The sequence below is a fragment of the Misgurnus anguillicaudatus genome, chromosome 15 (assembly GCF_027580225.2).
Source record: "Misgurnus anguillicaudatus chromosome 15, ASM2758022v2, whole genome shotgun sequence".
Classification (NCBI taxonomy): Eukaryota; Metazoa; Chordata; class Actinopteri; order Cypriniformes; family Cobitidae; genus Misgurnus; species Misgurnus anguillicaudatus.
In genome coordinates, this window is record NC_073351.2 from 11,918,641 (window position 1) to 11,942,500 (window position 23,860).

The following is a 23,860-nucleotide window of genomic DNA, read 5'->3' on the forward strand; positions in this document are numbered from 1 at the left end:
CTTATAAATAATTCATAAATTGAACAAAAATAATAATGGGTTGAGTTCTGATATTGTAGCCTATACTTTTATAAAGAAATATATGGTGTATAATTACATTTTTAGAATATATTAGGCTTTATATAAGGTACTCTAAAAATACATCTCACCATATCCACAGGTACAGAGTCATTATATACAGTAAATCCATGGGGCCGCATTTAAAAAACATTTAAAAATAGATGCAGTTGTTTAAAGCAAAACATTTATTTGCTTAGCTATAGATGAAGCATCTCTTTACGCCTTCCAATCGGTCAAAATTTATGTCCATAAAGATGTTGTATTTTTTGTTTTTAAGATTCTGGGGAATCCCAAAAAACTTAACGGCAGACCTGGGCCCGGTTTTTCAAAAGGCTTAATCCAGATAAAATTTATCCGGATTTAGTAATCCTTTTTTTTTCCGATCCGTGATCACGTAATCCATCTTACTTTTGAGCCAGTTTTTAAAGCAACATCGGATTGGATCAATCTGATCCGGATAGGAACTTTTCAGGATCACTAAATCTGGATTACCAGTGCTCCAACAGGATAGGAAATCACAATGTAGAACTATAGATATGTAAAGAGCAACAAGTAGAATAGCCAGTGTGGGGTCAATATAAGTTTATTTTAATTTTAAATGAAAACACACACATTTAAAAAAAAAAAAAAAAAAAAAAAAACCACCCCATCTTCCAGCAGTCCGCTCATCTGAGACCTACAACACAAACACTGAGGATATTTATAACAAGTCAAATATAGATGTATTGAATAAAAAAAGACTTAATGTCAAATACTCCATAATAATTGTATTATTTTATGAGGCCAAACTCTTTCTACTTTGCTGTAGGCCTACTGAAAGGCTGAATATGTTAAAGCCTACCTAATCACTGTAGCCTGACGAATGAACAAATAAAATTAAAACCTTATGAATAAATAGGATATCTTGTAAGATAATGCAAGATCCAAATATATTATTATTTGATACATTTTTAAAGTTTTCATTACATTTTGGGCATGAAATCCACGCTGAATCCACCCTTCTGATGGGATCAGTTTAATCCAGATTTTTTGGATCAAAGTGATCCAAATCCTACAAAAAAGTTCTGAAAACCCAAACTAAAGGTTTGATCCAGATCAAAGCCAAGATTGGATTACGTGATCTAATCCGATTATGTAATCCGTTTTTTCTTTTGAAAAACCCATTTTCAAGATTTGATCCAATCCGTTATCCAAAATCCTACTGGATTACTTTTGAAAAACTGGGCCCTGGTGCGATTTTCAAAGGCCACGACGCAGTAGGCATTTTTGACGATACCGAATACTACGCAACTCAATCTGCTGTAATGAGTTTTCTGACCCCGACATGCGCAGTGGGAACCACCTGTGACGTGAACTGCAAAGGGGTCTTTAGCTAGAGTAACCCACATCAAGTATGAAGGGATCCCTACACGATTCACAGCAGTTCTCCAGACCTACCAAAGCAAGAATTGGACTAGGGGGCAGTTTCTCAGACAGAGCTTATGCTAGTCCCAGACTAAAATGCATGTTTGATCCTAAAATGTATCAGTGCCATTGTTTGGTGTCAAGATGCACACCATTTTTGTGTAAGGTTTGTTTATAAAAACTTAAATATCCTAATATAACCAAGTCCTAGACTAATCTAAACCCTGTCTGGGAAACCACCCCTAGGTTTTTCCTTTCCCCTATTACCACAACAAAAGCAGAAATTGTTTCATTTGATGTGTTATGAGGCTTTTCATAAATACACTATAGTAATAATTGTATGGCAGAACTCCTTGTAAAGCTGCTGTAGAGAAAGAGCTTAAAGTTGCTGCAGTACAAAATAATTTTGAGTTGAAATATCAAATGTTCACCATAGGTTTATACTTCCGACATTAGAAAAAAAGTATACATTTAGGAGAAACTAATTTAGTGCCAACTTTAATCTATCAGGTTAACTTTTGTTAAATATGAACCTTTAAGGAACTCAAATAAGCAAATACCAGCTAAAGCCTTGAATGAACACTGATTGTCATTACCTTCAGACAGCACAATAAATTACAAGAAAATCCAGAGAAAACTGGTTTATTGGGGTCAACGGTAAGCCACAAGAGTCTAAAATAACAGAATTAGGCAATTTTGGTTGAAACGTGCAGGGGATAAAAGGCAGCTGGCTAGAGTTGTACTCTTTAGGCTGGTGCTTGGGCTGGTGAGAGCTGGGCTCTTCCAGCTGGGGACTAGGCTCAGGGGGGCCAGAGTTGGGCTCCTCCAGCTACGAATGGGGCTCGGAGATGGACTCCTCAGGCTTCTTGTAGCCGCTCTCTTCTAGATGGGGTTCAGGGTGGAAGGAGCTGGAAACCTCATGAGGCTCGTGGTGGCCAGAGCCGGGCTCCTCAGGCGGGGGCATATGGTGGCCAGAGCCAGGCTCCTCAGGCTGGGGCTCGGGGAGGCCATAGCCAGGCTTCTCAGGCTGGGGCTTAGGGTTGCCAGGGCTGGACTCCTCAGGCTGGGTGTCGTTGTGGCCAGAGCTGGACTCCTCAGGCTGGGTGTCATTGTGGCCAGAGCTGGACTCCTCAGGCTGGGTGTCATTGTGGCCAGAGCTGGACTCCTTAAGCTGTGGCTCTGTTTTATTGGTGCTGGACTTCTCATACTGGGTGTCGTTGTGTTCAGAGCTGGAATCCTCCTGATGAGGCTTAAGGTGGCTGGAACCAGGCCCCTCAGGCTGGGGCTCGGGGAGGCCATAGCCAGGCTTCTCAGGCTGGGGCTTAGGGTTGCCAGGGCTGGACTCCTCAGGCTGGGTGTCGTTGTGGCCAGAGCTGGAATCCTCCTGATGAGGCTTAAGGTGGCTGGAACCAGGCCCCTCAGGCTGGGGCTCCGGGAGGCCATAGCCAGGCTTCTCAGGCTGGGGCTTAGGGTTGCCAGGGCTGGACTCCTCAGGCTGGGTGTCATTGTGGCCAGAGCTGGACTCCTTAAGCTGTGGCTCTGTTTTGTCGGTGCTGGACTTCTCATGCTGGGTGTCGTTGTGTTCAGAGCTGGACTCCTCAGGCTGGGTGTCATTGTGGCCAGAGCTGGACTCCTCAGGCTGGGTGTCATTGTGGCCAGAGCTGGACTCCTTAAGCTGTGGCTCTGTTTTATCGGTGCTGGACTTCTCATACTGGGTGTCGTTGTGTTCAGAGCTGGAATCCTCCTGATGAGGCTTAAGGTGGCTGGAACCAGGCCCCTCAGGCTGGGGCTCGGGGAGGCCATAGCCAGGCTTCTCAGGCTGGGGCTTAGGGTTGCCAGGGCTGGACTCCTCAGGCTGGGTGTCGTTGTGGCCAGAGCTGGAATCCTCCTGATGAGGCTTAAGGTGGCTGGAACCAGGCCCCTCAGGCTGGGGCTCCGGGAGGCCATAGCCAGGCTTCTCAGGCTGGGGCTTAGGGTTGCCAGGGCTGGACTCCTCAGGCTGGGTGTCGTTGTGGCCAGAGCTGGACTCCTCAGGCTGGGTGTCATTGTGGCCAGAGCTGGACTCCTTAAGCTGTGGCTCTGTTTTGTCGGTGCTGGACTTCTCATGCTGGGTGTCGTTGTGTTCAGAGCTGGACTCCTCAGGCTGGGTGTCATTGTGGCCAGAGCTGGACTCCTTAAGCTGTGGCTCCGTTTTATCGGTGCTGGACTTCTCATGCTGGGTGTCGTTGTGTTCAGAGCTGGAATCCTCCTGATGAGGCTTAAGGTGGCTGGAGCCAGGCTCCTCAGGCTGGGGCTCCGGGAGGCCATAGCCAGGCTTCTCAGGCTGGGGCTCAGGGTTGCCAGAGCTGAGCTCCGTCTGATGTGGCTCAGGGTGGATGGAGCTGGGCTTCTCAGACTGGGGCTCGATGTGTCCAGAGCTAGAATTCTCCTGATGAGGCTCAATGTGGGTAGAGCTGGAATCCTCAGGGAGGCCATAGTTGGGCTTCTCAGGCTGGGGCTCTGGGTGGCTGGAGCTGGGCTCCTTAGGCTGTGGCTCTGTTTTGTCGGTGCTGGGCTTCTCATGCTGGGTGTTGTGGCCAGAACTGGGCTTCTCAGACTGGGGCTCAAAGTGTCCTGAGCTGGAATCCTTCTGATGAGGCTCAAGGAGGGCAGAGCTGGGCTTCTCAGGCTGGGTCTCGTTGTAGCCAGAGCTGGGCTCCTCAGGCTGGGGCTCATGGTAAAAAGAGCTCGAATCCTCCTGATGAGGTTCAAGGTGTCCAGAGATGGGCTTCTCAGGGTGAGACTCAAGGTGGCCAGAGCCAGGTTCTGCAGGCTGGGGGTCGGGGTGGCCGGAGCCGGGCTCCTCAGGCTGGGGGTCGGGGTGGCCGGAGATTGGCTTCTCCTGATGAGGCTCAAGGTGGCCAGAACTGGGCTCCTTTGGCTGGGGCTTGCTGGAGCTGGGGTTCTCAGGCTGGGGCTCATGGTGGAAATAGCTGGATTCCTCCTGATGTGGCTCAGTGTGGCCATAGCTGGACTTCTCAGGCTGGGGCGTGGGGTGGCCTGGCAACACTGCCTCTTCAATACCTATAACAATGATAAAGTCTCAGTTGTCTGAAAAATGTATTTTCACTTAAACCATGAGCCAATCTGTTTAAATACCTTCTTGAAAAACTAGCCCAGAAGCATTCTTTAAAGACAAGAGAACAGCCATGTTGCACTCAGCTACCACTGGTCTTGGATTGTTGTTGTTCACTTGGTAAGGAAAAGGCAGTTGATTACCTGGACAAGACACACACATTGTACGCTCAGACAAGTTCATATAACTTACATTTCTCAACTCTTTGCCCTTAATGTTTCTTCTGCCTTTTTAGAGAAATCACTTCTGCTCATTTGTAGATCTTTAAATATAAAATGAACTTTGCACCCTCATAAAGAGAGACCATCTTGCAAAATTAACTTCAAGTAATAAATCAAACAAGATTTAACAAATAGCGGTGACCAGAAAAACAATGACATAGAAAGAGAAGTTCGGTCACAGATAATGAATACCAGTAATAAACACAGTACGACAGTAAGAAAAGTCACCACAGTATCAACAATGTATGCATGCTGCCATGCACATTGGGTAAAACAGGTCGATCAACAAATTAAAATGCCAAGACAAATTAACTTAACTGTTACTAGATGAGAGGAATTACACAAATCATGCACTAAAGCAGCACAATGATAGACTTTTGCATTGTATTGTAAAATGATGCACGTGGATGTAGTAAATTCTAGCATGGCACACTGTTGTGTCATCTTTTAAGTCACACTGTAGCCTTACATCATATAAACACTTATACTACTTCAGAACATCATCCACAGGTTTAAGTGCGCCAAGTTATTTAGGCAAACAAAATCAGCACACACGAAACGGTATCTTGCCAAGTTTACCCAGGGTGATTTAGCCTCAAAACAGACACACACACACACACCTTTACCCTCCAAAGGCACTTGCGTATCATCAGCATCTAGGGCCGCTTGTATCACAGGAGATGTTTGCCCTAAACAAGGAGATAAAAGAAATATTCCCATTAATTTAGGCATCATATTCAATTCACCATTAAAAATGCTGGGTTATTTTCAAATGACATGAATCCAGAAAATTTAAAACAACCCAGCTGGCTGGGCCCATACCTTTTTTGACCACACCACACACAAAAACTTTAGCACTTATTTTATATAAATTATATACATATTTACATTAATTATAAAGTTGAAGTAAAGCTAATTCTAATTTTAATAAGTTACAGCAATGTATCACTAGCAATGACTTCTAGCAAATCCAAATTGAATAGTTTAAGTGCAAAAACATTTTACAAGCATGGCAGTAACGTTACCTTTGAGTAAAACGTTGTGACACAACAACACACAAAACACAAGTTTGAAACCATCCATCATGACTGTTTCAACTCAAAACATCAAACTAATTCTGCTCACAGAGTCCTGCCTTAACCAGGGTTTATAAAAGTGATCTTAATGTTCAGCACCTGGGCTTCTTGTTAGTGGGGAAATTAGTGGCAGAAGGATTTCAATTCAATTAGCACACGTTTGTCAAATCCAGTTCTTTGGCTGCGTCCAAATAATCACACTTGCGGTCTTTGCACTTGACCACTTGAATACTTACATGACGTATTTCCTGTATTTTGCCCAAATGTTTTTGTGGGCGTGAAGATCCCAAGCGTCTATGTAAAAATTATTTACCCAATGGGACAGACTTAGCAAGTGTTAAAATGTCAATCCTGCAAGTGGCAGCAATTTGCACTAAAACTTATTTGTTTTTATTTTTGCTACTTCAAATTTTTAAGTTTTCTTTAAATAAAATGAACACATAAACAAATGAATAAATAATGAACATTTGAAGATAATTATCTACACTTATCTGAAACTTTTAGAAGCAGAATTCTTTGCACTTAATGTTGTTAATGTTATAAAGGCAGTTGCAAATGTTTTACAAAAAACATAATGTTTGCACTAATCCCTGCTGAAAAAACAGCATTAAACCAGCATGGACCAGCATGGGAATTATGCTGGTTTAGCTGGTGGTCACCAGCATACCAGCACCAAAACACAACATATGCTGGTCTTGCTGGTATGACCAGCATGGGATGCTGGTGCTAATGCTGGTTTAGCTGGTGCTAATGCTGGTGCTGGTTTGGCTGGTGTTCACTAGCAGACCAGCACCAAAGCACAGCATATGCTGGTCTTGCTGGTATGCTGTTTTTTTTTCAGCAGGGATGAAATGTGGAACACTTTTCATTTTTACTACCAAATAAAATCTATTTATTAACTTACAATTAAAAGTTTCCACTACATCTCACAAGGTTTGGTTATTTATAGGTTTAATTAAACCTACAAATAAGTTAAAATAAGTCTTAAATTAAAAACTAAACTTAAACTTTCTATGGTTCAGTGACTCTGTGAATTCATCACAGTGGCCCACTAAATCCAATCAAACATCTAAAAAATCAGTCCAAATATAGTAAACAAGAAAAATATTTGCCTATATGTTATTATTTAAATGTTTTATTCTACTCAGAGAATCAGACAGGGGTGAGTTTCCCAAAAGCTGACAAAGTTCAATGATATCCTCAAACCAAAGTTCAAACGAACATTTGCAAGCTGCATTTAAACGACAGCTCTTCACATGTGGTTAGAAGCATAGTTTCTTATTATTATAATATGTAGACTTACGTTGATCATGCTTTTGAACAATATACGCAAAAAAACATCTAGTGCATATTATATCCATCATTCTAAATTTATACAAATTTTATTTTAGGTTTATTTTAAGCTTGTAAACAGAATAAAAGCTCTGTATTTGTAGAAGTGACTTTAGAGGGAACTTACACAAAAATTAAATATTCTGAAATAAAACAACAAAGAACTAAATCACAATAACAAAATCACTCTTCAGATGCAATGTACGTTATTTACAGCAATAATCGGACATTAAATCGATTTAAACAGATTAGTACTCCACCTTCCACGTGACATCATCAACTATGTTATTGAACAAACATGGTTCAAACGACGAATGTGCGACAAAGTTACTTTGTTTTCGGGAACTACCTTAACTAGGTAGTTCGGTTCTCCAACTATGCATTGTACTATGGTCGTTCAGAAGCGACTTACATCGATGTTCGGGAAACACAACCCAGAATAGCAACTGAACCATAATATTGCGCCAACTACTGTCTATACTAGTTAAAACGTGCTTATCATGTAGCCTGATGATGGATTGTTGTTCTGAAATTATGCAGATAAAAGTTCTATTAAACATATTAACTGTATATGCATAACTTGCCCTGCAGACTTGAATTACTTCGTATTTAAGTTACTTTGTATTTATATATTATGTCTTTATATTTAGAGTACTGAGTGCACCAGCCATACGACTAGCCTTAGTGATATTTCCAGCAATCAGTGGATGGCATTGTTACGCAAATTTGACGCTGGAAAAAGGGACATGTTTTTTATTGACCAATTTAAATGTGTTAATGTAACAGATAATTACTCAACATGTTTAATCTGAGTGATTTCTTACTACTGAACACCAGCTAAACCAGCACCAAACCAGCATCAGCACCAGCTAAACCAGCACTAGCACCAGCATCCCATGCTTGTCATACCAGCAAGACCAGCATATATTGTGTTGTGACCACCAGCTAAACCAGCATCAAACCAGCATAGACAAGCATAATTCCCATGCTGGTCCATGCTGGTTTGATGCTGTTTTTTTAGCAGGGTATATACTAATCAACATAGACACTAATCCAGCTCTTCTATAAAGCTATTTTCCCTTTGCTTAAGGGAAAGAGGTAGGAGAGGAGGTTTGGGTAAAGGGAGTAAGGAATGGAAAAAATAGACAAGGACATGGCTGTTACATATACAGTGGTTTGATATTTAGGTGTGCAATTAACGTAAATTTGAAGTACATTTTTTATTCATCATTGGACCAAAATAGGCTTCAGATTGTGCACTCTCATCAGGCTTTAAAGTGGACGGACAATTCCCTCAGTTGGGGCCTGCAGTGGGGCAGTGCTGTGGAAGTTGCCCCCTTTGTCCCTTATTTTTTTATTTTTATATCAAGCAAAGAGATTTCCACTGCCCAAGAGGATGGCTGCTTTCCCACAGGTGGGAAGGAGTTCTGTGCAGCCCAGTCTCACGGAGTTGCGTATAAATAGCACGAAGTGTAAAAATCGTGCAATATATATATATGCCAAATTCCACTTTGGCGTGCATATGATACGCCGGTCCTTCCCATTCACTTAAACGGTGCATCTCATTTTGTCGTTTTATTTATTGGTTTCTCAATTTCTTTGCTATTTTTTTTACCATTTTTGCTTGGGTTTAGGGTTAGAACAACTTTTTGACATCCTAACCCAAACCCCAACTCTAACCCCAACTCCAAGCAACTATGACTTAAATATGGACAAAAACATGGAGAAACCTGTAAATTAAATAACCTCATTAAGCAAATCTAAAATCTAACCCTAAACCCAAGCTAAAATAGTTTAAAAAACAGAAAAAAATTGAGAAACCAATAAATAAAATGACAAAAACATGCACCATTTAAGTGAATGGGAAGGACTGGCGTATCATATGCACGCCAAAGTGGAATTTGGCGTATGTATTGCACGATGTTTACACTTCGTGCTATTTATACGCATCTACGTGAGACTGGGTAGGTTCTGTGACCTGCATATGTGTACAGATAGGCTTTCTGGCATTCTGGCTCGTGGCTACCATGTTTTAGGGCACGCTCATCATGACATTAGTAGCTACACAGTGACAAAACAAAGAAATAGACCCAACATAGATCAAGTTCAAGATTCTACATAGAGAAAAGCTAAACAAAGAATTAAAAAAAAATAATGGCTTGCACAAAGAGTGGTCTGGTGATCTCAGTAACTAAAGCCTGGGATACACTGCACGATTATTGGCTGTCCCAGACAGAAGACTGCCATCATGAAACTGTGGATTTCTGTGGTCCTATGTCGTACAATGAGAGAGGTTCAAAGACGGCCGTCATCATCGTACAGTCTACATGCCTTTCGTACCCGAGCTTAAACGATACATGTCGCACATTGTGATAAGGTAATGATCTTTTAAGAGGACAAAAATCGTGCAGTGTATTCCGGGCTTAAGGCTGCCACATACTAGAAAACAATTGTGTAAATTTTTCCTCTTTATGACAATCCTAGGTTAAGTCCCGGTTGGCATTTTCAGTTATTTGCAAGAAATGTGCAGTGACATGCTGCCAAGATGACGACCAAAGGCTCAACCAAATATTGGGTTCATAAAAGCTCTACACAAACCGGGTGATGTCACAAATACTACATCCATATTTCAGTCTACAGGGAAAACCTCCAAGACAAACATAAGCCCTATTCGGACGGGATTAGTTTTACAGGGGAAGATGGCGTAATGTAATTTTACCACAGGACGTCGGGTAATATAAATGGTCAATTCGGACGGGATTAGAAATCTCTGTAAAACATTCAGAAGTGGGAGGGGTAACTCGTTGGCGCAGCGCGTCACCTCTCGTCTTCACGTGCACTTTACATTGCTTCCAGATATCAGATGTGCAAACAACATGACACAGACAAAGAAAACGCGAAACACTGTGTTAAATTTCAGTTTGGGGAGAACGTCAGTTTCGTAAACAGTTCCGCGCATCTGAGAAGTGAATTTGACTTTTTTTTAAGTTTGTGTCGTGATTTATTCAGAAACTGACCTGCCACTGACTTGTTTCTCCGTCTAGAACGCAAGTAAATGCCTCTTTAAGCGCTTTTATATTTAAAAGAAACCCGCAAATTAAAAGGAAATTACGTGATTTACGTGTATATTTACAGCTGGTCGATTCACACTGGATTAGTATTACCTGAGGTAATTTCTCCGGACCTTTTTACAGAAGGTAAAAGACGCCGTAATCTTTACTGACATTGTCCGTAATGATTACTGACATGGAGCATTCGGACTGGACTAAAATCACAGAGAACCTCTGATAAAAACTTGCTTTACCCCACCTCCCTATGTAAAACTAATCCCGTCCGAATAGTACTATAGACGGACACCAAGTAAGAAGCCAATTATGTCGCCTTGAGCTTCCACAAACACTACCTGGAGTGATCGACCGGCCCCTTCATTCCTGCACCATAAGACAAGAGGGAAAACTTGCTTTGAAAAGACATTGTTTTTTCCCTTCTTGCATTTTAGTTTTGACGACAATGACTGCCATGCGTCCCTTGGCGTCAGTCTCATTTATCACTTGTGATTGGGACAGAGTCGCAGGTGCGGCAGGACGTACGGCTCTCATTACTGGGCCTTGAAGATGTGACCTGACACAAGAATAATCCAGTACAATTTGTGCATTAATTTTTTTATTCATATATGCATTTAGTTTTACAGGCATAAATGTATCAAGGTGCCAGTCCTGAGTCTTACGGTCAAGCTGAAGCTCCCATAAGGAACAGAAAGGCATATGGAGTTGAGGGGTCATAATGGATTGCACTTGGACAAGTGGGTTGATTCAAAGAGGTTGGAATAAAAAATAATTAATTGCTCCTTTATGCCCATCACCTGCCATATTTTAGTCACATCTTGTGACTAAAGAAAGCCACTGTTTCATTACCATGCCACTGCTCTTTGGAATATTATTTTGGGACCACACTTTTTCTACACTAAAGTGTAGAAAATACAAATAATAGGATTGTACTTTATTTCCTTTCAAAATAACATACTTAAATACAGTATGTTTTTAAAGGAACATTATATATTATAAATGTAGAGTTGATTTGAAAAAAAAAGGTCCATATGACAAGCATTTTATCAAGCTCCTTTGTGTTCAGTAATTGCACTTTAATGGCAATGAAAACCTAGTCATAAACTGACACTCTAAACAAATTTGTTTACCATTAGCTTGTTTAAAAGATGCAGACAAGTTTGTAGTAACCGTGAAGACAAAATTAACGGTCAGAAAAGCACGTGTTTTAAATTTTTTCAAATGCCACATTATGTGATGTTAATGTGACCATTGAGACTTGTTTTTGTGAAGGGAACCATTGATGTGCGGTGTGCTGTCATGATCACATAGCGGCACTCCACACACACTACAGGAACAAAGCTGTAAAATCAATTTAGTGATGACCCCAGCAAATGCAAGCAAAAGTAATGTAGTACCGTCAGGCAACAAAAAAAATATTGTATAACAATCCAGAGAAAACTGGTTTTTATTTGGGTAAACTGTAAAAGCCACATGGGTATAAAAACAGCAGATTTAGTGAATAGATTCAAGAAGTGACTTAACAGCAAAAGCACATTGTGGTGATAATAAGCAGGTGACAACAGGCCGCTGCTTGGAATCATGATCTTTAGGCTCATGGTTGGAATTGTGTGAGCTGGGATGAGGCTCAGGCTGGCCAGGTTTGGGCCCTTCCGGATGAGGACGCGGATAAGGCTCAGAGTGGCCAGGTTTGGGCCCCTCTGGCTGGGGATGGGGCTCAGAATGGCCAGGTTTGGGCCCCTCCGGCTGGGAATGAGGCTCTGGAGGGCCAGGTTTGGGTCCCTCCGGCTGGGGATGAGGCTCTGCGTGGCCAGGACTGGGACCCTCCGTCAGGGGTTTGGGGTGGCCAGGGCTGGGACCCTCCGGGTGGGGACGTGTATAGGACTCTGGGTGGCCAGGGCTGGGACCTTCCGGCTTTGGCTCTGGGTGGCCAGGGCTGGGACCCTCTGGCTGGGGACGAGTAAAGGACTCTGGGTGGCCAGGACTGGGACCTTCCGGCTGGGGACGAGAAAAGGACTCTGGGTGGCCAGGGCTGGGACCTTCCGGCTGGGGACGAGTAAAGGACTCTGGGTGGCCAGGGCTGGGACCTTCCGGCTGGGGACGAGTAAAGGACTCTGGGTGGCCAGGGCTGGGACCTTCCGGCTGGGGACGAGTAAAGGACTCTGGGTGGCCAGGGCTGGGACTACCCGGCTGGGGACGAGTAAAGGACTCTGGGTGACCAGGGCTGGGACCTTCCGGCTGGGGACGAGTAAAGGACTCTGGGTGGCCAGGGCTGGGACCTTCCGGCTGGGGACGAGTAAAGGACTCTGGGTGGCCAGGGCTGGGACTACCCGGCTGGGGACGAGTAAAGGACTCTGGGTGGCCAGGGCTGGGACCTTCCGGCTGGGGACGAGTAAAGGACTCTGGGTGACCAGGGCTGGGACCTTCCGGCTGGGGACGAGTAAAGGACTCTGGGTGACCAGGGCTGGGACTACCCGGCTTTGGCTCTGGGTGGCCAGGGCTGGGACCCTCCGGGTGGGGAAGAGTATAGGACTCTGGGTGGCCAGGGCTGGGACCTTCCGGCTGGGGACGAGTAAAGGACTCTGGGTGGCCAGGACTGGGACCTTCCGGCTGGGGACGAGTAAAGGACTCTGGGTGGCCAGGACTGGGACCTTCCGGCTGGGGACGAGTAAAGGACTCTGGGTGGCCAGGACTGGGACCTTCCGGCTGGGGACGAGTAAAGGACTCTGGGTGGCCAGGACTGGGACCTTCCGGCTGGGGACGAGTAAAGGACTCTGGGTGGCCAGGACTGGGACCTTCCGGCTGGGGACGAGTAAAGGACTCTGGGTGGCCAGGACTGGGACCTTCCGGCTGGGGACGAGTAAAGGACTCTGGGTGACCAGGGCTGGGACTACCCGGCTTTGGCTCTGGGTGGCCAGGGCTGGGACCCTCCGGGTGGGGAAGAGTATAGGACTCTGGGTGGCCAGGGCTGGGACCTTCCGGCTGGGGACGAGTAAAGGACTCTGGGTGGCCAGGACTGGGACCTTCCGGCTGGGGACGAGTAAAGGACTCTGGGTGGCCAGGACTGGGACCTTCCGGCTGGGGACGAGTAAAGGACTCTGGGTGGCCAGGACTGGGACCTTCCGGCTGGGGACGAGTAAAGGACTCTGGGTGGCCAGGACTGGGACCTTCCGGCTGGGGACGAGTAAAGGACTCTGGGTGGCCAGGACTGGGACCTTCCGGCTGGGGACGAGTAAAGGACTCTGGGTGGCCAGGACTGGGACCTTCCGGCTGGGGACGAGTAAAGGACTCTGGGTGGCCAGGACTGGGACCTTCCGGCTGGGGACGAGTAAAGGACTCTGGGTGGCCAGGACTGGGACCTTCCGGCTGGGGACGAGTAAAGGACTCTGGGTGGCCAGGACTGGGACCTTCCGGCTGGGGACGAGTAAAGGACTCTGGGTGGCCAGGACTGGGACCTTCCGGCTTTGGCTCTGGGTGGCCAGGGCTGGGACCTTCCGGCTGGGGACGAGTAAAGGACTCTGGGTGGCCAGGACTGGGACCTTCCGGCTGGGGACGAGTAAAGGACTCTGGGTGGCCAGGACTGGGACCTTCCGGCTGGGGACGAGTAAAGGACTCTGGGTGGCCAGGGCTGGGACCTTCCGGCTTTGGCTCTGGGTGGCCAGGGCTGGGACCTTCCGGCTGGGGACGAGTAAAGGACTCTGGGTGGCCAGGACTGGGACCTTCCGGCTGGGGACGAGTAAAGGACTCTGGGTGGCCAGGACTGGGACCTTCCGGCTGGGGACGAGTAAAGGACTCTGGGTGGCCAGGACTGGGACCTTCCGGCTGGGGACGAGTAAAGGACTCTGGGTGGCCAGGACTGGGACCTTCCGGCTTTGGCTCTGGGTGGCCAGGGCTGGGACCCTCCGGCTGGGGACGAGTAAAGGACTCTGGGTGGCCAGGACTGGGACCCTGCGGATGGGGACGAGTAAAGGACTCTGGGTGGCCAGGGCTGGGACCCTCCGGTTGGGGACGAGTATAGGACTCTGGGTGACCAGGGCTAGGACTACCCGGCTTTGGCTCTGGCTGGGGACGAGTATAGGACTCCGGGTGGCCAGGGCTGGGACCCTCCGGATGGGGACGAGTAAAGGACTCTGGGTTGCCAGGACTGGGACCTTCCGGCTGGGGACGAGTAAAGGACTCTGGGTGACCAGGGCTGGGACTACCCGGCTTTGGCTCTGGGTGGCCAGGGCTGGGACCCTCCGGGTGGGGACGTGTATAGGACTCCGGGTGGCCAGGGCTGGGACCCTCCGGATGGGGACGAGTATAGGACTCTGGGTGGCCAGGGCTGGGACCCTCCGGTTGGGGACGAGTATAGGACTCTGGGTGGCCAGGGCTGGGACCTTCCGGCTGGGGACGAGTATAGGACTCTGGGTGACCAGGGCTAGGACTACCCGGCTTTGGCTCTGGCTGGGGACGAGTATAGGACTCCGGGTGGCCAGGGCTGGGACCCTCCGGGTGGGGACGTGTATAGGACTCTGGGTGGCCAGGGCTGGGACCTTCCGGCTGGGGACGAGTAAAGGACTCTGGGTGACCAGGGCTGGGACCTTCCGGCTGGGGACGAGTATAGGACTCTGGGTGACCAGGGCTGGGACCCTCCGGCTGGGGACGAGTATAGGACTCCGGGTGGCCAGGGTTGGGACCCTCTGGCTGGGGACGAGTATAGGACTCTGGCAGGCCAGGGCTGGGAACCCCCGGCTGGGGCTGGCCAGGGCTGGGAACCCCTGGCTGGGGCTGGCCAGGGCTGGGACCCTCCGGCTGGGGCTGGCCAGGGCTGGGACCCTCCGGCTGGGGCTGAGGGTCGTGATGGCCAGGGTTGCCTGCCAACACTGACCCTTCAATACCTATAAAAAAAAGAATCATTTGTTGTCTGTAAAAGCTTCAAATTGAATTTATCATTACACATCGACTTAAAGAATACCTTTTTGGATAACTAGCCCTGATGCATTCTTTATAGACAGCAGAATAGCCATGTTGCACTTTGCGATCACTGGTCTTGTATTTTGGTTGTTCACTTGATCAGGAATGGGCATTTGGTTACCTGTATAAGACACACACAGTAAGCCCAGACAAGTTTATTTCAGTAAAACGTAATGCCTTGCCCTAAATTTTACTTTTGCTCTGTCAAACAATCACTTTAAAAATTAAATGTACTAATGATGCAGTTCAATCAGTTTTTCCATTCACTGAACTTGTTTTCCGTAAACAAAACCAATTTGCAATATTAGTAAAACTGTTTTGTTTTAAAACATTTAAATCAACAGTGAAAATCTTTTGAGCTAAACTTATAACTTTACATATTGTGAAATTCACCACTGATAAAGAGATCACCTTGCAAGGCAACTCAAAGTAAAGAATCAAACATAAAATTTATTGAAATAAAACCATGAGCACCTTACATGACAATGAACACCAGTGATTAAAACAATTACACTACCACAGCAAAGACAGTCCTATAACAGTAGCAACAACGCATGCATACTGTATGTACCATGAGTAAAACATGTCAGACTAAAATATGCAAAGATAAACTGACTCAATTCAGAAAATATTTATAGTGCAAGTTTATAGGGTTGTCAATATTGTCATTTATGGGTTAACCACAGCTTTCAGATTTCACTGGCATAGAAACCGTAGGTGTGCTTGATTTCATGTGGCACTATACGCAAAACAATTGGCCAATGACAAAGGATGGCGAGAGTACACACAATCGTTTGTCATACACATATGCTGCATGTTGATGTTATAGAGTCTTGCACTGCTGTGGCTTCTGTCAATCCACACTGTGGCCTTAAATGCCATAACTAACAGTTAAATTACTTCAGACCATCCACAAACAAGGTTTGCGAGCCCTGTATTACAACTCACATCACACTATGGCCATTGTTTTAGCAACATCTACACCAGTGGGCGCCAACCCTGTTCCTGGAGATCTACTTTCCCACAGAGTTCACCTCCAACCCCAATCAAACACACCTGAACCTGCCAATCAAGCTTTTCACCGCTACCCAAAAATTGGAGGCAGGTGTGCTGAAGCAGGGTTGGATCTAAAGTATGCAGGAGGGTAGATCTCCCAGAACAGGGTTGGTGACAATTCACACTACTATTTTAAGCTTTGATTTGATAAGTTGAGACCTTACAAAATACATTGAAATAGTTTAACTTAATTTGGTAAGTTAACCAAAAAGTTGATTTGAATTTTACAGTACAGCAGCAAAAAAACTTGAACAATAAAAATTTATGACTCAAGTGCACCTAGCGACTTACAAGCAGTAAACAAGAACAATAGTGCACACAGACAGAACTGGAAACCTTATTTTGCAAAGTTTGGCCTGGGTGATACTTATCCTCAAGACACACAAACCTTGACTCCCCAGAAGGTCTTGCTTAACATCAATCTGGTAAGCTTTATCTCTTACAGGAGAAGTTTGCCCTAAACAAAAGATTAAAGAAACATTTCCACAAAATTATACATCAAAGTTGAAATGTGTTAAAAACTACATCACCGCATAAACATGAGCAAAGCACAGCAAAAACTTTACCTTTGAGTAAAAACTGGTGACACCACAACAACCAAAACACAAGCTTAAAGCCATCCATTGTGGCTGTTTCAACTCAAATCATCAATCTGCTCACAGAGGCCTGCCTTAACCAGAGTTTTTAAAAGATATCTTAATGTTCAGCACCTGGGCTTCTTGTTAGTGAGCAAATTAGTGGCAGAATTTCAATTCAATTAGTGCACATTTGTCAAATCCAGTTCTTAGACAAGCCTTCCTACAGAGATCTGAACCTTATTATATATAAAGAACTTGGCTTCTTTCTAAAACTTTAAAAATAAAGTTTAAAATAAATATTTGCTGGTTGGACCAATATTTCTCACAAAATCTCACTTAAGATTGTTAAGGATATCTGAGTTTCTCACCGCAGTAGGGGAATATGCTTTAACTTGAATGATTCAGTTACTGGGTGAAAACATCACAGTGGACCACTAGGGCAAAATAAGCAAACAAAATAAATTTCAAATAAATTATTATTATGATTATGTTTTATTCTACTACTTTGAGAATCAAGACAGAATAGCAACTGAATACGACATTGCGCCGTCTACTGTACTGGTGAAAACTTGCTTTCATTTAGCCTGATAATGGATTTTTGTTCTGATATACAAATAAAAGGTGTATTAAACATATTAAACCTATTTGCATATTTTGCCCTGCAGACTTAAATTACATTTCCAATATCTTGTTGAAGACTGGTGTGCTGCTAATTGTCTACACACTGGCCAAATGCCCGTTTGTTTTAACCAAGGGCGTTGATTTGGTTTGAACATTGGGGGGGTTATACATATACATTTGCTACTATGTTAAATCTACTTTTAAATCACTTCAACTCTCAGTTACAATTTTTTATAATCTTGTAATTGACCTAAAAATGTCCTTAATTATATGTTTTTATTTTGTGCACTCCTCAGCTTTAAAAAATAAACGGTGCTATATAGCACCAAAAGTGGTTCTTTGCTTGTAATCATAGAAGAACCGTTTTTAGTGCCATATTGCACCGGTGAAGCACCTGTGTTGCACCGGTGTAGAACCAAATAGGGGCCATATAGCACCACACATGGTTCTACATAGCACTACTGTATATGGTTCTACACAGGTGCTTCATTGGTGCTTCACCGGTGCTATATGGCACTAAAAACGGTTCTTCTATGATTACAAGCAAAGAACCACTTTTGGTGCTATATAGCACCGTTTGTTTTTAGAGTGTATATTAGAGTACATTTGTAGTTTGTTGTCAGCAGTGCGACTGCAATGCAGGACTGGAAGCCTCTCAAAAGCTCACCGTACCTGTATATGGGCCTATAATTGTTTGGCATTAGCGTTTTGTAAAGCTGCAATGAAACAAAATATTAAAAGTTGCTGAAGTACAAAAGAAATTTAAGTTGAAAGTGTAAAATCTTTATCTTCGTATTTATACTTAACATTACTCCAAGTATAATCAATTAAGTTTTTCATATAAAAGTTCTATATTTTATAATTCTATATTTTATATTTGGGGTCCAGTACCAGGGAACAAATTGTAAGACACAATCCAGAAAAAAAATGATTTTATTTGGGTCAATTGTGTAAAAGTCACATGGGTCTAAGGAAGGCAGATTTAGTGACTAAGGAATGCAAGAAGTGAGATACAAGAGTGATTAAGAGATCCAAGAAGTGCTTGGGGTTGCCAGAGGTGGGCTGGGAGCTGGGCTGGGGCTCGGCCTGGCCGGAGCTTGGCTCCTCCGGCAGAGGCACAAGGTGGCTGGAGCTGGGCTCCTCTGGCAGGGACATGGGGTGGCTGGAGCTGGGCTCCCCCGGTAGGGGCTGGGGCTCCTCTGGCAGGGACATGGGGTGGCTGGAGCTGGGCTCCCCCTGTAGGGGCTGGGGCACTGGGTGGGCGGAGTTCGAATCCTCCAGCTGGGGCTGAGGCTCAGGGTGGGAAGAGAATTTCAGCTTAGTCTGAGATTCAGGGTGGGCAGAGGTGGGCTCCTCCAGCTGGGGCTGGGGCACTGGGTGGTCAGTGGTGGGCTCCCCCGGCAGGGGCTGAGACTCAGGGTGGGCAGAGAATCTCAGCTTGGGCTGAGATTCAGGGTGGGCAGAGGTGGGCTCCTCCAGCTGGGGCACTGGGTGGCCAGAGGTGGGCTCTTCTTGCTGTGGCTCAGCATGGGCAGAGGTGGGCTCCTTCGGCTGGGGCTTGGGGTGGCCAGAGCTGAGCTCCTCTGGCTGGGGCTGAGACTCGTGGTAGCCAGATGTGGCCTCCTCCAGCTGGGACTGACGTTCTCGATGGCCAGAGCTGTGCTCCTCTGGTTGGGGCTGAAGTTCTGGGTGGCCAGAGCTGGGCTCCTCCAGCTTGGGCCGAGGCTGGCCAGAGGTGGGCTCCTCTGGCTGAGGCTCAGGGTGGTAAGAGGTGGGCTCCATTGGCTGGAGCTGAAGCTCGGGGTTGCCATAGGTTGGCTCCTCCGGCTGGGGCTGAGGCTCTAGGTGGCCAGAGGTTGGCACCTCCGGCTGGGGCTGAGGCTGGCCAGAGATGGGCACCTCCAGCTGGGACTGAGGTTTTGGGTGGCTAGAGCTGGGCTCCTCCAGCTTGGGGTTGCCAGACGTCTGCATCTCCGTCTGGGGCTGAGGTTTTGGGGGACCAGAGATGGGCTCCTCTGGATGAAGCTGAGGCTCTGGGTGGCCAGAGCTGCCTGCCAACATGGACGCATCAATACCTATAACAACAAATGCTCATTGGTTTTCTGTAAAAAGTTCAACTTTACTGTAATCACAACCTAAACAATTAAAAAATACCTTTTTGAATAACTAGCCCAGATGCATTCTTTAAAGACAGCAGAACAGCCATGTTGCACTTTGCTACCACTGGTCTTGGATTTTGGTTGCTCACTTGGTAAGAAATGGGCATTTGGTTTCCTGAATAAGTCACACACACACAGTAAGCCCAGACAAGTTAATTTAGATAAAATTTCTAAAACGTTTTGCCCTTAATATACTTTTGCCCAGTTAAACAATCACTTCAAAATTAAATGTACTGATGATGCAGTTTAATTCGTTTTCTGAATTTACTGAACTTGTATTCGCTGAACAAGACTCAAATTACAAATTGTGTTTTTGAATACAAAACACAGTTTTACTAATATTCTGCAATTAACAACGTAAATATTTCTCAAGTTTTATTTATCACATAACCTTAAAAACAATGAGTAAACTTTGCCTTTGATATAGAGTGTCCAAATGGTAACTCCAAGTAACAAATCAAACTTGCCTAATCACACAGAAATCAAGAGTTAACAAACAAACCTTAACAGTGACAAAAATCCTCATGAAATAAAAACATGATCTCCTAACATCATCACAAGAATGAACACCATTGATGAGAACAGTTACACGCACACACACCTTGACTCACCAGAAGTTCTTGCTCAACATTATTCTTGTAATTTTTATGTCTCACAGGAGAGGTTTGCCCTAAATAAGAGATTAAAGACATATTCCTATAAAATTAGACATCAAATGTTAAACATATATAAATAGAAAATGGGGTTTCACATTAGTACTTTTGCATATTGGCTGACGTGAACACTGTTTACTGAACTCTGGAGCGCACCCGTGAACTGCACCAGAGTTGCCTGAAACGGTGGTCTGGGGTGCGATTCGCTGTTGATATGAACACAGTCGCAGAAGTGAACTGCTATTAACGACGGGTGCGGGCATGTTTTTGCTCATTAACATTGATGACAAGCGCTTGCAGATATCTGGGTATAGGGTGGCCATTCGTGCCAGTTCCGCCGGACACGTCCCGAACATGTTTTCGGGTTTGTTCTCCGGAAGTCGCGTTGCTCGACCGCATACGTCATCACATTTCAGTTAAACTACATTACAAAAATTAAGATTTATTTCTTTTAAGACATACAATCATTGTAGTTTCATTCTTACCTTGAAATGTAACGGTTGCTTTTCTGAAATTAAACCCGAAATGTTAAAACTTGATGATGTATGCGGTCGACCAACGCGACTTCCGGAGAACAAACCCGAAGACATGTTCAGGACGGAACTGGCACGAATGGCCACCCTATCTGGGTACGAGAGTGATGTGCTTTAAACATATCTTCTGTTCATTCATGAATCTGTTTGCCTCCACAATTTGTAGGGGACAACCCACTTTCTTTTAAGTACCTTTGCAGTAGACAGATGCAAATTGAGTTTCTGTATTCTTTGATAACAAACCCAAAAGGTTCAAAAAGAACACTGAGGATACAAACAACTGTCCATTTTGGTGCTTTCTCTTTCATAGCTACTGCATATAGCAACATCAGTTACCGACTGCAGCTTGAGAACAAAATATTATAAATGTGAACATGGAACAGCTGGAGGAAGAGGAGCAAACTTTGGTTCAGACCAGGCAAACAAACCTAATGTAAACACCACCTTAAAACTACATCACAGCATACACATTATCAAAGCATGGCAATAATAACTTCACCTTTGCGTAAAAAGTGGTTACACAACACCACACAAAAGACAAGTTTGAAACCATCCATCATGGCTGTTTCAACTCAAACCATCAATCTGATTCTGCTCACAGAGTCCTGCTTTAACCAGTTTATATCTTAATGTTTAGCACCTGTGCTTCTTGTTAGTGAGGAAATTAGTGGCAGAAGGATTTCAATTTATGTAGAGCACCTTTGTCAAATCCAGTTCTTAGACAAACTCTTTCCTAGAGATTTGATTCAGTTAAACCTATATGAACTTCTCGAGAAGTCTGAGTGGCCTACTGTATACATAGATTTCTTGGCAACGTCATTAACTGGTTGCGCGTGCAACTGAGAGGCAGAAAGAAGAGAGTTGCCTTGTGTTGTAGGCTAGTAGCGGTGTCTGTAAGTCAAAATGCCAAGGAGTTGTTGCGTGGTTAATTGTATAAACAGAGTACCCAGAGCCAGTGCTGGGTGCTGATGTTTAACATATCAGTAGATGCGGCTATTACGTTACTAGCCTAACATGATAATTCATACATGCAGGGCTGGACCAGTAATCTGGCATACCGGGCAAATGCCCGGTGGGCCGACGTCCTTGGGGGCCGGTGAATATAATATGATATATATATATATTTTTAATTGGCCAATGACCGGCCTCATAAAGCATGGACAGCGGCCCATTGGTTCATTTTCCATACTGACACTGGGCTGGCCCAATCATCTCTTAACAAGCTCCACCCCTCCCCCTCTGTTTCTTGTGTCAGATGGAAACAGAGAGCGATGATCTGACACACACAAGAAACAGAGAGCGAGTATCATACAGACGTATCATACATCTCACACTATTTTTGTCTGACCAGCCCATAACACTCGTTCATTGCGCAACGCAGCCCGTTGCTTTCTTTCTTTGTTTTAATGTAATTCATTAATGCCGCTAAAAGGTGCGGTGGCAATGTACTGCATTTTCCAAAAAAGTTAGCGTAAGATGTTTTTTTCCGGACAGACCGGCCCAGGAGACACCTAATCAGCAGCCCATTGTTTTTTTTTTTTGATTTGACAGATCCAACTAAAATCAAGTTTTATTTATATACAAACAATAAAGAAAGCTTCAATACCTTTCAGAAGCCTTTCTGCCTCCAGAATGTGCGCGCACCCTAATGTTTGTAAACAGAAAACCTGTGTATATCACTTGATACACACTAAAATTGGTGGCATCTAGAATCATAAGAACAACATAAGGAGGAAGAAAATATGAATTTTTGGGCGAATTATCCCTTTAATATGTTTAATATGACTTTTATTTGTATATCAGAACAAAAATCCATCATCATGTTAAATTATAAGCAAGTTTTCACCAGTAGATGGCGCAAGGTAGTGTTCAGCTGCTATTCTGTCTTGATTCTCAGAGTAGTAAAACATAAAAAAAAATGTTATATGGAATATAAAAACGAAATTTTACCTTACTCCTCAACCACCTTCATGAATCATATTAGAGGCTGTATACACTTGGCATTAACATGTGTTTTCGTCGATCGGATCACAAGTGGACGACGTTAATGCCAGGTGTAAACGGTGTTCAAAACGTTTTGAGCTTGTCCACTTTTGACCACTTTCAACCACATCCAGAGGTGGTCGAAACCACTTTCGATCGGATCGCTTTGGAGTTGCGGAACGCACATGTGGTTGAATGCGTTCGAACAGCCACACGCGACCGCCTTCTCTCCGCCCATTTATCTAATCTGAGGTATTAAACACAAGTTTTACGTCTTTTTTGACTTCTGGCGTGAACATTCGGTGAACAGCGCTATTTTTAGCCTTTCATTGATAAAACTAAGTGGCTGATCTCCGTAGTTTCGTTTTGAAAGCGTGTGAAAGTTGCGCGATCCTATTTCATCAATTGAGCCACGGCCTGTGTCCAAATAACCACACTTGCAGTCTTTCACTTGACTACTTATGTATGACGTATTTCCTGTATTTTGCCCTAGTGGGCGTAAAGATTCCAAGCATGCATGTAAAAATTATTCGCTGGATCCCAAACCGCCTACTTCCATACTATATAGTACGTAAAGTAGCGCTTTTTACGTACTATATAGTATGGAAGTAGGCGGTTTGGGATCCAGCAATTTACTTAGCAAGTGTAAAAATGGCAGTGGCAACAATTTGCACAAAAACATATTTATTTTTTATTAAGGCCATGGTTTTACTGATAGTAATGAATACACCAAAAAAAAAACATGTTTACTACACTTTTACCACAATAAAACCATAGTTATTTTTCAGGGGAACACATAAACGAATGAATAAATGAACATTTAAAGATTATTATCTATTTAACTAAAACTTTAAGAAGTAGAATTCTCTACACCTGTAAAACCTCTTTATTTTGTGCATGCAGCTTTACTAAAGTGTATTGTTTATTCAGTAGTCCCTGAATAAACAACACCATTAATGTTGTTTCTAATTATGTGATAAAAGCAGTTGCAGATATTTTACAAAATACATGCTGGGACCAATATCAATGTCAAAAATCTCACAATTTA

General features: G+C 44.5%; 3 protein-coding genes across 8 annotated transcripts; all 3 read right to left on the bottom strand.

The window, feature by feature from the left end:
• Nucleotides 1-2,090: 2,090 nt before the first annotated feature.
• On the bottom strand, nt 2,091-5,970 carry LOC129419737 (uncharacterized). 3 transcript variants are annotated; one of them, XM_073853396.1, is made up of 5 exons: nt 5,826-5,969; nt 5,421-5,489; nt 4,603-4,722; nt 2,429-4,527; nt 2,091-2,299 (listed from the first exon to the last, which is right to left on the bottom strand). In XM_073853396.1, exons 1-5 carry the CDS (start codon nt 5,884-5,886, stop codon nt 2,294-2,296), a joined length of 2,355 nt encoding a protein of 784 aa, XP_073709497.1. In that variant the 5' UTR covers nt 5,887-5,969; the 3' UTR covers nt 2,091-2,293. The 3 variants fall into 3 exon arrangements, with proteins under 3 accessions (XP_073709497.1, XP_055030879.2, XP_055030878.2); XM_055174904.2 differs by having other exon boundaries at nt 2,091-4,527; nt 5,427-5,489; nt 5,826-5,970; XM_055174903.2 differs by having other exon boundaries at nt 2,091-4,527.
• Nucleotides 5,971-11,767: 5,797 nt separating this feature from the next.
• LOC129419759 (uncharacterized) lies at nt 11,768-17,009 on the bottom strand. The gene is made up of 4 exons (XM_055174941.2): nt 16,852-17,009; nt 16,674-16,742; nt 15,231-15,350; nt 11,768-15,153 (listed from the first exon to the last, which is right to left on the bottom strand). The coding sequence occupies exons 1-4, from the start codon at nt 16,907-16,909 to the stop codon at nt 11,768-11,770; spliced, it is 3,633 nt and encodes a 1,210-aa protein (XP_055030916.2). The 5' UTR covers nt 16,910-17,009.
• A 1,390-nt stretch (nt 17,010-18,399) lies between these two features.
• LOC129419422 (uncharacterized) lies at nt 18,400-21,460 on the bottom strand. Of its 4 annotated transcripts, XM_073853397.1 has the most exons (5): nt 21,329-21,460; nt 20,245-20,313; nt 19,639-19,758; nt 18,739-19,559; nt 18,400-18,681 (listed from the first exon to the last, which is right to left on the bottom strand). In XM_073853397.1, the coding sequence occupies exons 1-5, from the start codon at nt 21,387-21,389 to the stop codon at nt 18,442-18,444; spliced, it is 1,311 nt and encodes a 436-aa protein (XP_073709498.1). In that variant the 5' UTR covers nt 21,390-21,460; the 3' UTR covers nt 18,400-18,441. The 4 variants fall into 4 exon arrangements, with proteins under 4 accessions (XP_073709498.1, XP_055030534.2, XP_073709499.1 ...); XM_055174559.2 differs by having other exon boundaries at nt 18,400-19,559; XM_073853398.1 differs by having other exon boundaries at nt 18,400-19,559; nt 20,255-20,313; nt 21,329-21,408.
• Nucleotides 21,461-23,860: the final 2,400 nt, after the last annotated feature.